This window comes from Phalacrocorax carbo, chromosome 17 (genome assembly GCF_963921805.1).
Source record: "Phalacrocorax carbo chromosome 17, bPhaCar2.1, whole genome shotgun sequence".
In the NCBI taxonomy this organism is placed as follows: domain Eukaryota; kingdom Metazoa; phylum Chordata; class Aves; order Suliformes; family Phalacrocoracidae; genus Phalacrocorax; species Phalacrocorax carbo.
The window spans coordinates 3905244-3919735 of NC_087529.1; the positions used below are offsets into that span (position 1 = coordinate 3905244).

Consider the following 14492-nt stretch of genomic DNA (forward strand, 5'->3'; position numbering starts at 1 on the left):
TCTAACTGAATTTCATAAGTGGCAAGACAAGGATCTCGTTAGTGCTCCTCTCCTAATGTAGTACTTAACATACCTGTGAGTAACGTGTACACTGTGTGCTGAGAGTACTGATTGTATGCTGGCAGATCTTAAAGTGTGTATGAAGCCTGCAGAGATGGGGAAGAATAAACGATGGCTATGAGGCTTAGTGTTTCTGGTACTTATCCTTATTGCTCCAATGATTAAAAAAAGTCTCCACGAAAAGACAGCCTCCCGTTGAGGCTGGGCCTGGAAATAGGACTAAAAGGGCAGACTAAGAGCAAAGATCATGCTAAATTCAGATGAGAGGAACTTGCTTGCAAGGGCAAGGGTGTCTTAATTTTGTAGGATAGTCCTCTGAACTTAAATTTGCATTGCCATTAAGACAAGCTTAAGAGGCTACTGTTGCACACCTTGTGTCAGGACATCTCAAAGGCAATGTCGAGCTGATATTCCACCATACTGCTTTTGACTTATCCTGGGCTGGCAAAACGTAATGTGGCTGTAACAAGCATTTCTAACTTCAGCTTTCTGGAGAAAGGCTTGCCAAGCCACAAGAGCAGAACAGAAAACTGAAGTGCATTTCTGTTTCTGGCAGGGAATCCTGCGTACTCCAGACACCATACGCCGCTTCCAGAGTGTTCCAGCTCAGCCTGGACAGACTTCTCCTTTACTCCAATACTTCGGCATTCTGCTTGACCAAGGGCAGCTGAATAAGTACGAGTCGCTGGAACTCTGCAGACCAGTGCTTCAGCAGGGACGCAAACAGCTCTTGGAAAAATGGCTAAAGGAAGATAAGGTAAATTTGGGATGGATACCTTTAGAGCCCTGGCGGAATGTAACTGCCTGACAGCCTTTCCCTTCCCAAGGAAAACTCAGCTAGGCAGCTCATCAATGTGCTACTGTGATCAAACAGTTGAGCAATAGGTGTTCACTCTCCCTGTAAATATGACCCATATTACTGCAAGAGAATTAATCAAATACTTGAAGAGCTTCTCTAATTCTACTTAAAATTACAGCAGGGTAAACTTAGTATGGAAAGCTTCTGACCCGCTGCCGTTCTTTCCCAAACCACTTCAGGCTTCTTTGGATACTGACTTGCATATATGTTGAGTTGTGGTTTAGTTTCTATAATTAGCTGAAGATAGATGCTGATATGTTCCATTGCCTAATTCTTTTTAGCTCTACAAATGCATTTCTGACTCCTGTAGAGCAGCATAAGGAGCAGAGCCCACTAGATCACTGCTGAAAGAGTCAAATGATGCTATCAAACTGGGCCTTAATTTCTTTTCTTCTTAAGAGAAGTCCAAAAGTAAAATAAATGAGGAAGAAGTTAATAACGCATTTCAGCGTGGCATGATCAGGGTGGTCTGACTGTATTTATATCTTTAAACAGCTGGAGTGCTCAGAGGAGCTGGGAGACCTTGTGAAATCTGTAGATCCTACGCTAGCCCTTAGTGTCTATCTGAGAGCCAACGTTCCAAACAAAGTCATCCAGTGTTTTGCTGAAACAGGACAAGTCCAGAAGATTGTTTTGTATGCTAAGAAGGTGAGAGGAAATTAAATTGCCATATCTGTCCTGTACTTGGGAATAACTAGTGTATGTTCCAAAGTAGCTAAAAGTAATCGTGGGTGAATCTGGGAGCCTGAGTAGTACCTATTTTGCCTAAAGTTTTGTTATTAATAATTACTGCTAGACTTCATACATGTGCCCTTCCATACTTCCCTACGTAGTCTGTTCCAAATGAGGAAATCCTGCCTGGGTGGTGTAAGCTACTGACAGTAGCTTTTGCTGAGCTCTGTATTTAACAAGGCGTGTGCTCTTGCTGAGTTACTACTTTTCGTTATCTTTTCAGGTTGGGTATACTCCAGACTGGATTTTTTTGCTGAGGAATGTAATGAGAATCAGCCCTGATCAAGGACAGCAGTTTGCACAAATGCTTGTTCAAGATGAAGAGCCTCTTGCAGACATAACACAAGTAAATAATTTTATTGCTATGAAATGTTAACTTCAAGGCCTTAAATTGGCAAGAGGAACCATACTCTCACCATCGGAGAAAGATTTACTTTACTGGGACAATGCTGTTTCTTGCCTAGTTTTAAGAACACTAAATGACAGCTTAGTGCAGTGCCAGAATAAACAGTTTAGCTTTGGAAACTGCACTTAATGTTACTTCGTTTAAATGTGCTTCCAGTTCCTAATCGAAAGCCTAAATTATTTTTTTTGCAGATCGTGGATGTCTTTATGGAATATAATTTAATTCAGCAATGTACAGCCTTCTTGCTGGATGCACTGAAGAATAATCGTCCCTCAGAAGGTCCCCTGCAAACACGTTTACTTGAGATGAACCTCATGCATGCACCTCAGGTATGCTTTCAGAGATGTATTGGCCCAGGCTTGTCTGTCCATATCAAATGGTAGTGATAGTGAACGTAACTGAAATTCTTCAATATTCCTTCTAGGTTGCAGATGCTATCCTGGGAAACCAAATGTTTACTCATTATGACCGGGCTCACATAGCTCAGCTGTGTGAGAAAGCTGGCTTGCTACAGAGAGCGCTTGAACACTTCACAGACTTGTATGACATCAAGCGTGCAGTAGTTCACACTCATCTGCTCAATCCTGAGGTATGAGATCAAATACCCTGAATCTAGTAAAAGCCAGACAATAATTGATTTCAATATTTGACTTCAGAGTGTAGAGTGTTCTACTTGGGTCTAAAATGGCTTACGTTTCTTTGCAGTGGTTAGTGAATTATTTTGGTTCCTTATCAGTAGAAGACTCCCTGGAGTGCCTGCGTGCTATGTTGTCTGCTAACATTCGTCAGAACCTGCAGATCTGTGTCCAGGTAGCTTCAAAGTATCATGAGCAACTGTCAACACAGTCACTTATTGAGCTGTTTGAGTCTTTCAAGAGCTTTGAAGGTAAGTTCATGCTCTTGCCTCAAGCAAAAGGAGCTAGAGCTCACCTTATCGTATGTTGTATATGAAGGACTGTCTGCCTGCTGAAATGCAGACAGACGTATTGAGCTTAAGTACCTAGGCCTCAAAGCTGTCTCAAATCCTGACTTAAACATTAAAGTTCACCCGTTAGAGTTCCCTCTTGGTGTTGGGGGCACCAACATTGTGTTTTGTATTTTGGTTTTATGAAATGCTTGGAGCTGTAGGCAACCTAAAAAGGCCAGCAGCTTCTTCAGTTAACTTTTTATTTTGTCCAAAATTGAGAGCAGCCCTATGGAAAAGGACTTGGGTATACAGGCTGATGAAAAGCTGGACGTGAGCTGGCAATGTGCACTTGCTACCCAGAAGGCCAACTGTGTCCTGGGCTGCATCACCAGAAGGTCAAGGGAGGTGATTCTGCTCTGGTGAGACCCCACCTGCAGTGCTGCATCCAGCTCTGGGGCCCTCAGCATAGGAAAGACATGGGCCTGTTAGAGTGGGTCCAGAGGAAGGCCATGAAAATCATCTGAGGGCTAGAACACCTCTCCAGTGAGGAAAGGCTGAGAGAGTTGGGTTGTTCAGTCTGAAGAAGAAAAGGCTTTGGGGAGAACTTAGAGCAGCCTTCTGGTACCTGAAGGGGGCCTACAAGAAAGATGGGGATGGACTTTTTAGGAGGGCCTGTTGCAATAGGACAAGGGGTTTTAAACTAAAAGAGGGTAGACTCAGAGTAGATGTAAGGAAGAAACCTTTTACAGTGAGGGTGGTGAAACCCTGGCCCAGGTTGCCCAGGGAGGTGGTTGATGCCCCATTCCTAGAAACATTCAAGGTCAGGCTGGACGGGGCTCTGAGCAACCTGGTCTAGTTGAAGATGTCCCTGCTCACTGCAGGGGTTTGGACTAGATGACCTTTAAAGGTCCCTTCCAACCCAAACCATTCTGTGATTCTATGGAAAATGATCATCTTTAAATTCGAGTAGCCTTTGGGTTTTGGTATTCTGCACTTCTCAAGATGACTAGCTGTGTTCAGTCAGTGTGGTGGTACGTCAGTGGTCAAATCTCCACAGATGTGCAGCTGAACAGCATCTTGCTAAGCTTTAAAGAAAACCTCCTTAAAGACTGAGAACACAACATAATATTGGACTCTTGGAATTTGGAGTATGGTTAGTGGAATAAGATGCTATTGTAGACAGGTTTCTTGCAGGGGTAGCCTATGTGTGTGTTTTTCAAAAAACACATGGATCTTTCTTGGCTAAGTGACTTGGAAGTCACTTGGCTAAAGTAGTTGAGTATCATAAGGCATCAGCTTTAAGTGAACTTCAGCTGCGGGTCATGGCAAGCAGGTCTTGCACTGTGTGCTTGTTTTTGTGAAAGGATTGATAGTAGCTTTTGGGCACAGCTAGGTTTGGTTTTTTTCAAACTCTTCCTTGCCTCCTGTCTAGGGGGTGTATGGAAGGCATGTGCTGGATGTTTGAACAAAGCTGGCCTATGGCAATTCATGATGATACATCAGAATTTACCAAAGCTGCATATGACAGCATATGAAGTCTGTGTAATACGTGGGGAACAACAACAGGCTCAACTCAGCTAGGATGATCTGGTCTTCGTAACAAAATTACAATGCCTGAATCCTTTTTTTCAGTTCCTTGTAAACTTCTGCAGTAGTCAGATTCAAATTTTCATGTAATCGTAACTTGGAAGGCTTGCTTAAGAACTAATATTGATCCAACTTGAGTGCTTTAGCAGAATAACATGTTGACTCTTTCCCTCGAGGTTTGTTTTATTTCCTGGGCTCTATTGTAAACTTCAGCCAGGATCCAGATGTGCACTTCAAGTATATTCAAGCTGCATGCAAGACAGGACAGATTAAAGAAGTGGAAAGAATTTGCAGGGAAAGTAACTGCTATGATCCAGAACGTGTTAAAAACTTCCTCAAGGTAACGTTTGGGTAGTGCGGGACTATGTCAGCCTGTTTGGGGTTCTGGTAAAACAGGCTGTGTGTCACCAGGGAGATGAGGCAGCTCTGTGAGAATGCAGATGAGTCTTAACCGTTGCGCTTAAGGATCCATTTCTCGTCTTAAACTGGAGGTATCTGGCATATTGGCAGTACCTCCTAATAGAGCCTGAGCCTGGAACAGTATCTAAAAAATGGAGAATCATTCAGATTAGTTTCTTACTGCTCATAGTAAGGTTAACCTGGCTTGAACTCTTAAACTGTAATAACACTGGTTCATCTAGAACTTGTTACAGGTGTCTGCTATAAGGTTGAGAACAGCCGTAATACCAAATGAGCTCATAACTTAAGCTGATCATACTGTAAATAAGCATTTAACAGAGCAACTACAGAAATAACAAGCGGATAGTGGTCATTCTATAAATGCTTTCAAAGCTGATCTACCCCACTCATCTTACTTGTACGCGCTTCCTGAAACTTCAGCCAGGTGAACCGTGGTTTAGCTCTGCTGAGATGCCAGTCAGTGTAAATACGCGCTAACTGACAGTTATACCTGGGATGCACAGCATTGCTGAAACCTTTCTGAGAAGTGGAAAGAGGTGGTGTGCTCCAGCTTCAGATTCTGTAGCTTGTTATTAGTGCTGAGCTTATTGACAAATGTAACACTGCTAGAAATACGAGAAACACTGTGGGAGGGGAAAACTTTATCTGGGAACATTTCCTGCCTTCATGTTTGTCAGTTACATAGCATAGTCTTAGATTTTGCTAAATATATCTGAGGATGGCAAAACCTTCCAAATGAGAATTCTGTAAAAATAACCTGGTGTCACTGCGGTGTAAGGTATGTAAATTGATCAAGCCACCTAAGATAAGTTATCAAGCTGTCAAATTCCTGATGAAAGCTATTGTTTTTTGTGCTGTTCCATGTCTGGAATGTGCAGGACATGTACCAGGTAAATCTCCCAGTACAGGCCTTCCTGTGCAAAGTCCTTAAGCATAATTTATATGTAGGATTATATTCTGGGATGTGCATGTTAGAATAAGTGATTTGAAATATGCATCCGGAATACTGTCTGCCACATAGACTAAGATTCTGTACTGTAACCATTGTAATCTTATGCTGAAAGTTGGAATGCTTTTAGATAACTAATCTGATTAGCAATTTAAGTAGTACTGCTACTAGCTTGATTCTTACTGTTCTCTAAATCCATAGTCAGACGGTATCACAAGACACATGGCACTTGAAGTCAATTCTGTATGTAAGTTTTATGTTGTGATCCACAATTTATTCTAGTCTTGGACTAGGACTTCTGAAATCCCAGAGTGCTAATCCTGCACACCAAGCACCAGTGGCAGCTAAAAATGCTATTATAGCTTAGGCTTGTAATAGCTGTACTGTGTTGTAAAACTTTGTAGACTCTGCCATGCAAAGGAGCAAGGTTAAACTTCAGAAAGCTTCTTGCTGTAGGCCCTGAAGTGGGTGTGAGTACTCCTACTTGCTACATATTGCAAACAATTTGTTGAACAATAGGCTGTCGTTATTTGGTTGACTGAATTTTGGCTTTCCAAATTCAGCTGCTTTAACAGTTTAAGTGACTGTATTTTTCTGCTTAAGCCCAAATTACCAAATTACTGAAGCTGTCCTCTTTATAGGAAGCTAAACTCACTGACCAGTTGCCGCTCATCATTGTATGTGATCGCTTTGACTTTGTCCACGACCTGGTGCTGTACTTGTATAGAAATAATCTCCAAAAATATATTGAGATTTATGTACAGAAGGTAAGTTACAATTTGTCACTTGGCTTTAATGAGTCAAACTGATCATTCTTTCTAGTATTATATGCAACTATATGCATTATGTTTCTAAGTATTTCTAAGCTAAGCAAACAGCTTCCTACTTGAGACTGATGTTTAAGTACCTATTAGTGGCCTCTGCTAAGTTAGCCCTTACATGAGTCAGGTCTCTTATTTATTCTTCAGTCAGGATGAGCTGTGACCCCTGCTAATATGCCCCTTGAAGGAGGAAGATTTGGTAGAATAACTTTAGAATTCCTGGGGAAACTTTAACTTCCAGCATTTTAGCGGGGAAAGTTCTCCTTTATAGTTCCTGCAGGGACAAATTGGCTTGCTCAGGAGCTTTCCCATGGGGATTGAGCACGAGTGAGCCACTGAATTGTGGTGTGAGCCCCTGCTGTCTGAAGAATTGTCTTTCAAGCTTGCCTAGAACCTCAGGAAGCTGGGAGTAAAGGCAGGAAGATGAGGTCAATCTTAACAAGCAGCATTCATGTGTGCTTCTAGGGATAAGAACTGACTGCCTATACTGCGTGAGAACACACTGACTTTTTGAAATGATCCTGTTTAGGTGAATCCAAGCCGTCTGCCTGTTGTTATTGGGGGACTGCTTGATGTGGATTGCTCTGAAGATGTGATAAAGAATCTTATCCTTGTTGTGAGAGGTCAATTTTCGACTGATGAGCTTGTTGCGGAGGTTGAAAAAAGAAACAGGTATTCAGCTTCTACAAGTGTCTTAACACTGCTGGCCTGGCAGTGGTTATACTGCTCATCCATCAATGCATGTCCTTGTTACACAGCTAAAGCTGGTGCTGACGTAACAAGAAGCTGCCACTGGGTGAGCAAGCAGCAAGTGTCTGCTTTACTTCATAGCTGTGTGGGGATCTCCCTTAAGCAGCCTCCAGATAATGAGTCGTTGGCATGTGATATTCATAGTGTCAGAAAGTTATGTCGTTCTAATAATGAACCAGAACGCAGGTCAAATGGAGTACTATGACTTGGGTTTAGTTACTGACTCTATCCTACACTGGAGCTGACTTCTGTAGTGAAGAAACTGCAAGTGGATGCTTGCTTATTCACTCAGCCTCTCTAACGTGAAAATCACTTCCTTCTAGGCTGAAACTGCTTCTGCCCTGGCTGGAGGCAAGAATTCACGAGGGTTGTGAGGAGCCTGCAACTCACAATGCACTGGCCAAAATATACATTGATAGCAACAACAACCCAGAAAGATTCCTGCGTGAGAATCCTTATTATGATAGTCGTGTTGTTGGCAAGTACTGTGAAAAGAGGGACCCTCACCTGGCCTGTGTGGCTTACGAGCGTGGACAGTGTGATTTGGAACTTATTAATGTACGTATGCCAAGGCAGCTGACTGATGGGTTAAGTTCTAACCTGGGTACCGTGGGATAGGTATGCAGGGTTATGACTGACAAAAGCATTTATTTCCTAAAGAGTTAAGCTAGGAACTGCTCACTTCGAATAGAATAGGTAGCTATTTAACCGTCCTCTGCAACTTAACAAGAAATGGGAGGCTCCCCTGGGCATCCTAGAATGGGTGGCTAATGCTAGTATCAGAGCCTGAGATTTTTAGTCTGCATCTCAGGCAGGCTTATTGGATGTTGCCATACAGTTAGCTCATCCACTGTAGGCTCAGCTGTGACTTCACTCTGAATAAACTTTTGCCTTTCACTAGGTGTGCAATGAGAACTCCCTCTTCAAAAGTCTTTCCCGCTACTTGGTTCGCCGTAAAGACCCTGAACTGTGGGCCAGCGTGCTACTGGAAAGCAACCCTTACAGGAGACCGCTAATTGACCAGGTATAACTGACACAACGTTAGAAGTCTTTGCTGTCCTAACTTGACTTGCTAGTACCGGACTTAACTGATATGTTAATGGCTTGACTCTGCCTACAGGTTGTACAGACTGCACTGTCAGAGACACAGGACCCTGAGGAAGTCTCTGTTACTGTGAAGGCTTTCATGACTGCAGATCTTCCTAATGAGCTTATTGAACTGCTGGAGAAAATAGTTCTTGATAACTCTGTGTTCAGTGAGCACAGGTGTGTAAAGTCAAAACTAAGTCATAGGGAACTTGAAATTATACCTGGTGCAGGTGTTAAATTGGTGCAGTGTGGAACAGCAAATAAACTAATACCTTCTGCAGAGGGGAGGGTGCATTTCTTGGTCATTACGTGATATGTACTTATATTTTCTTTCTCTATTTAGGAATCTGCAGAACCTTCTCATTCTTACAGCTATTAAGGCTGATCGCACGCGTGTCATGGAATACATCAATCGCCTGGATAATTATGATGCTCCAGACATAGCCAATATAGCTATCAGCAATGAGCTTTTTGAGGAGGCATTTGCTATCTTCAGGAAATTTGATGTCAACACGTCAGCTGTACAGGTATCTTAAAATCTCAATCTGTGATAACTCTTTGTGTTCATCCTCGCACGAGGACTTTGCTGTTAACTTGCAACTTTGGTACTTAACACCACTTAGCAAAGTGACCAAAGCTGCTCAGTGTCTTATCTTATGAAATAGAACAAATGTGTATTGAACCCTCTAGTAAGTGAAACAGAAGCGTAAAACCACTCATGCTGTGTGGGTTGTACAGAGTAGTCCCTATTTTAAAAGCAGCTGTGGATCCATTGAAGAACTGACATGAAACACAGCTCGGTGTCTTGTAAAACTGACCTTTATAGAGAGTGGCTGATCACAGTAACCCTTTCTTTAGGTGTTAATAGAGCACATTGGAAACCTGGATCGTGCATATGAATTTGCTGAACGCTGCAATGAGCCCGCTGTATGGAGTCAGCTGGCTAAAGCACAGCTTCAGAAAGGGATGGTCAAGGAAGCAATTGACTCGTATATTAAAGCAGATGATCCTTCCTCGTACATGGAAGTTGTTCAAGCTGCCAATGCCAGCGGTATGATTAAGTTTTATTTAAATCTTTGCTGTTGATGTTGCTCAGCTCTTTTGCAGGGTCTGTTGCTCAAACAGCAGTTCTGCCAAACCTGTATCTTGAAGCAGTACAGGAATTTATATCTACCTCCTATAGTTAGCTGGAGACCTCTGTCAGAGCAGTTGCTACAAGGAGGCCTTTGCATGAAGTTAAATACCAGGATTTATTTAGTTAGGCCCATCAAAAGGTGACCATAGTAATCTAACGTAGCATGTGCAGTCTGAAGGCTAGTCTTGATGGTTGGGGAATAGCTGTGGAAATACTTACGTCAAACTAGGTTGAGCTGGTAGTGTAGTTGAAGCACAAGTGCCCTTAATGGTGGGAAGTAAGCATCCTGAACTCTGTTTCATAGGAAACTGGGAGGAACTGGTGAAGTATCTCCAGATGGCACGCAAGAAGGCCCGGGAGTCATATGTGGAAACGGAATTAATCTTTGCTCTTGCTAAAACAAACCGCCTAGCAGAGCTAGAGGAGTTTATCAATGGACCCAACAATGCACATATCCAGCAAGTGAGTGAGACTGACTTCCAGTTCTGCTGAATCACAGCAGCAGGCTCCTTAGGCATTGCTAACCAGAGGGGCATTGGGAATTCTATCTCTTTGGATATGCAGATAGATCTTAGACTTTAAAGGCATTTCCATTTTAATCATGGCTTGAACGCTACACATTTTATGTAAGCCCATGACTGAAAATCTGCAGAAATAACCTGGTTATGCTCTCCTGTAGGTTGGCGATCGCTGTTACGATGAAAAGATGTATGAAGCGGCTAAGCTGTTGTATAACAATGTGTCCAACTTTGGCCGTTTAGCTTCAACTTTAGTTCACCTAGGTGAATACCAGGCAGCTGTGGATGGTGCTCGGAAAGCAAACAGTACTCGCACATGGAAAGAGGTAAACTTACTGTGATTGTGTAAGTTGGTGTCAAAGCTGTAGCCTCTTCAGAAGCTTTGATTTATAATCAATAATGCAATTGTTAATTCCAGGTCTGCTTTGCTTGTGTTGATGGAAAAGAGTTCCGCCTGGCCCAGATGTGTGGGCTCCATATCGTAGTGCATGCAGATGAGTTGGAAGAGCTAATTAACTATTACCAGGTAATTAAGCAGGCTCCTGTTGTACAGTCAAAGTATAAATTGTTTTATGGCAATTCTGTCCAAAACTGGACATTGAGTCATCGGGTCGATTCCTAATGTGAAACATCTCTATGTATCTGCTAGGATCGTGGCTACTTTGAAGAGCTGATAACTATGTTGGAAGCAGCACTTGGACTTGAGCGAGCACACATGGGGATGTTTACAGAGCTGGCAATTCTCTACTCCAAATTCAAGCCACAGAAGATGAGGGAGCACTTAGAGCTGTTCTGGTCCAGAGTCAACATCCCCAAGGTGAAAGTCTGAGGCCTTAAATTTAACTTCAAACGCATGTGTCAGGATTGTCTGTACCCTAGCTTTTGCAATAGTAACTCTTGAGGTTATTAATAGCACTAAAGCCTGAGCACTGATGGGCGCTGATAGCAATATATGTTAACCGAAATTTCCAATATGCCTTTTGCTTAGGTTCTGAGAGCTGCAGAACAAGCTCATCTCTGGGCTGAATTGGTGTTCTTGTATGATAAGTATGAGGAATATGATAATGCCATAATCACAATGATGAATCACCCAACAGATGCTTGGAAAGAAGGCCAGTTCAAAGATATCATCACTAAGGTACTGCTTTCCTAGTGGAAGGAAGTAAATTTCTTGCTCTGTGCACTTCAGATCTCTTCCTTCTCTAGTAGCTGGTTCAAAGTTCTTGCTATTGCCACATAATCTGAAAGCAAGTCAACTGCAGTAACTAAATAGATTTTAGAGACAAGAATGAGTCTTGGATGGGTGGCTTAGTTGTGCTGGAATAGCTGAGGTTATGTCTCTTTCATTTGGATTCCTCTGCAATCAAGCTTCTGCTCTGAATGTGCATCCTTACTTGTCTCTAGGTGGCCAATGTGGAGCTGTATTACAAGGCAGTTCAGTTCTATTTGGAATTTAAACCTCTGTTGCTCAATGATCTGCTGATGGTATTGTCCCCTCGGCTTGACCACACTCGTGCTGTCACCTTCTTCACAAAGGTAATTTTCCTACTATCCAGATCAAAGAAAAAGTTGCAGTTGGAAAAGCATTTAGCTGTAGTAGCATTTTAAAATGCTTAGCTACCTCACTGACTCACAAGGAAGATGCTAGGGGACCTCTGCAGAAAGTTATTTTGACATAAATTTATCTACCTGATTCCTTGAAGGTTAAACAGCTACCACTGGTTAAGCCTTACTTGCGCTCTGTTCAAAATCACAACAACAAATCAGTGAATGAGTCCCTGAACAACCTCTTCATTATTGAAGAAGACTACCAGGTACGTCTTGTCTTGAAATGGTAGTATTTGGAATGGGTTTTGGCTTGCATGTTGTATATGCTTTGTGATAGAAGCAGCTATTCCCGAATTTCTAAGTCCTATTCAAGCTGGCTTCTGTGTCAGTATTAGCCTAATATTCTGGGTGTGCATTTAATATCTAGAAACAAGGTTTCTCTCTCGTTTTCAGTAGATTTTACCTGCTTGCGGTTTTACTTGCATTCCCTAAGTACATGTTCTTTGCCACTTCAAACTGAACTAGTGGTGACTAGCCAAGGATTAAGTGGAGAACTGTTAGTGGCTTTGTGGGAGCTTTTTGAGTCATTTCTACTGGGGATAGACTGACTACTTTGTTATGAATGTGACAGATCAGCTTTTCTTTAAAGCAAGTAGTGGGTGCTAAGGAAAGAACTCGCATAAAGGGCAAACAGTTACAAAGTCTAGTCATTCTACTGTTTTCAGAGAACGGCTGTTGGGTATTCAGAGGCTCTTAACATCAGCAATTGTTACTGAAAAATACCACTGTTTGCATCTCTGGATGCAGCTGTACATTTGAGGTGTGAATAACTTTTCTGCTTAACTCAGGCTCTTAGGACTTCTATAGACGCTTATGACAACTTTGACAACATTTCTCTCGCTCAACGTTTGGAGAAACATGAACTAATAGAATTCCGAAGAATTGCTGCGTATCTCTTCAAAGGAAACAATCGCTGGAAACAGAGTGTAGAACTCTGTAAGAAAGACAGACTGTATAAGGTAAGACCACTACACAGGTCTGGCTTAGCATAATTGGCTTGTTTTGGAGACCCATGACTTCCTAGGAAAGCTGCATCTCTTTGGATGCCACTAGGTGGTGCCTGTTGCTAATCTGGGTGATTTTGCCTCAGACTAGCAGTAGATGGACAGATTTCTGGGAAACAAGTCATAGATTGCTTCCTCTCTGTTAATGTCAGTTTTAGGTTCTAGCTTAAATATTACATCCATGTCAGTGATTGTACTGTGGCACCTGAGGCTAAACAGACTCTCTCCTGTTGTAGGATGCAATGCAGTATGCTTCAGAATCCAAAGATACTGAGTTGGCAGAAGAGTTGTTGCAGTGGTTCTTGCAGGAGAACAAGAAAGAATGCTTTGGTGCTTGTCTCTTCACCTGCTATGATCTCCTGAGGCCGGATGTTGTCTTGGAAACAGCGTGGAGGCACAACATCATGGACTTTGCCATGCCATACTTTATTCAGGTCATGAAGGAGTACTTGACCAAGGTAAGAGCAGGTGCTTCTCCAACACCGAAAGCTTGTTAGTCACTGTGGTGTATGCCTTGAGACTGTCTGCTTGCTATTAACATTGATATGGGCTTTGTCAGATGTCTGTCTGTCCATGTCCACACTTGTTTTTCAGTCCATCTGGGGAGAGACTTCGCCCTCTAAGAGACTGAAACACTTGCAGACTTCACCCTATCTACCAATTACAGAACCTACATCAGTAGTATTTGCCTGACCATGGGCAGTGTCTTAAAGTAGTTCCAGGACTCAGGCTTTTCATATGCTGTGTCGGTCAGGAATCCCTGCTGGAATCAAGCTCTAACTAAATTCTAGACTGTGTACTAAAAAAGCTTTATAGCTAGATCTTGAGCTAACTTGGTCTGCTGTGCACTTAACCTAAAATGTGGCTCTGATACTTAATGGCATTAACTATGACTTGGCTTTTGTTTGAAGTGACTTAGGATGGGGAAGTACTTGGTAATGCTCTGACAGACTTGAACCAGACTTGAGTTAAATACCAACTGTCACTAGCCAGATTTGTCCAGCCTTTAGAATATCTTCCAGTGAAATGGTGTAAATTCCTTCATGATTAAGACTCCTGTGAGAAGTAAAAGCTTAACTCAGTGCTTGAGTCAATGAAGACTAGAGGGCCTGTTTGTCTAGAAGGTTTGCCTGGCTGCCCCTTCTAAAGGCAGGACTACTCTGTAGTCCTAGAGCAACTTGCTATCCTTAAATGCTGTATTTTGGGGGAGGTGGGGAGCTATCTAAGCAATAGCATTGCTTGTCAGATATGCCTGATATGTACCAAGCTAATACTAGGCCTCTCTTTAGAGTAGTAGTCTTGGAGTAGGAGTCTTAAAAGATTAAGATTTCATGATCTGCTAAAGGTTTAGGATGTAACTGTAGCGTAGCTAATGAAATCAACGCAGTAAGATCTAGCAACATGCAGAGCTGCCTCTCTAAAGCAGATACTTCTGGTGTATCTTTGTTTTTACTCGCCTGTACCTTAATTATTTCTTCCCTGACGCTTTTGTTTCTACCTTTTATATGCTAAATATGAAATTTGATTTTTCTAAGCTGCACCTTCTGAATTCCTTTGCAGGTTGATGCAATAAAGGAAAAGGTGAAAGTTGATTCTTGTTTTCCATCTTTAAGTCTGGAGGACTAAGTCTAAGGATTCTGCATGAGT

The 14492-nt window shown here is 42.3% G+C and overlaps 1 protein-coding gene across 1 annotated transcript in view; it reads left to right on the forward strand.

The window, feature by feature from the left end:
• CLTC (clathrin heavy chain) overlaps nucleotides 1-14492 on the forward strand; it is a 33383-nt gene that overhangs the window by 14540 nt on the left and 4351 nt on the right. The window contains exons 8-30 of the mRNA XM_064467958.1: nucleotides 617-817; nucleotides 1415-1567; nucleotides 1875-1997; nucleotides 2249-2386; nucleotides 2482-2646; nucleotides 2763-2943; nucleotides 4728-4891; nucleotides 6562-6687; nucleotides 7271-7413; nucleotides 7815-8049; nucleotides 8393-8515; nucleotides 8612-8757; nucleotides 8924-9107; nucleotides 9439-9631; nucleotides 10020-10177; nucleotides 10395-10559; nucleotides 10652-10759; nucleotides 10883-11050; nucleotides 11222-11371; nucleotides 11638-11769; nucleotides 11937-12047; nucleotides 12630-12800; nucleotides 13082-13303. Coding sequence (XP_064324028.1) covers nucleotides 617-817; nucleotides 1415-1567; nucleotides 1875-1997; nucleotides 2249-2386; nucleotides 2482-2646; nucleotides 2763-2943; nucleotides 4728-4891; nucleotides 6562-6687; nucleotides 7271-7413; nucleotides 7815-8049; nucleotides 8393-8515; nucleotides 8612-8757; nucleotides 8924-9107; nucleotides 9439-9631; nucleotides 10020-10177; nucleotides 10395-10559; nucleotides 10652-10759; nucleotides 10883-11050; nucleotides 11222-11371; nucleotides 11638-11769; nucleotides 11937-12047; nucleotides 12630-12800; nucleotides 13082-13303 — 3660 coding nt within the window. The remainder of the gene's footprint in view (nucleotides 1-616; nucleotides 818-1414; nucleotides 1568-1874; nucleotides 1998-2248; nucleotides 2387-2481; nucleotides 2647-2762; nucleotides 2944-4727; nucleotides 4892-6561; nucleotides 6688-7270; nucleotides 7414-7814; nucleotides 8050-8392; nucleotides 8516-8611; nucleotides 8758-8923; nucleotides 9108-9438; nucleotides 9632-10019; nucleotides 10178-10394; nucleotides 10560-10651; nucleotides 10760-10882; nucleotides 11051-11221; nucleotides 11372-11637; nucleotides 11770-11936; nucleotides 12048-12629; nucleotides 12801-13081; nucleotides 13304-14492) is intronic.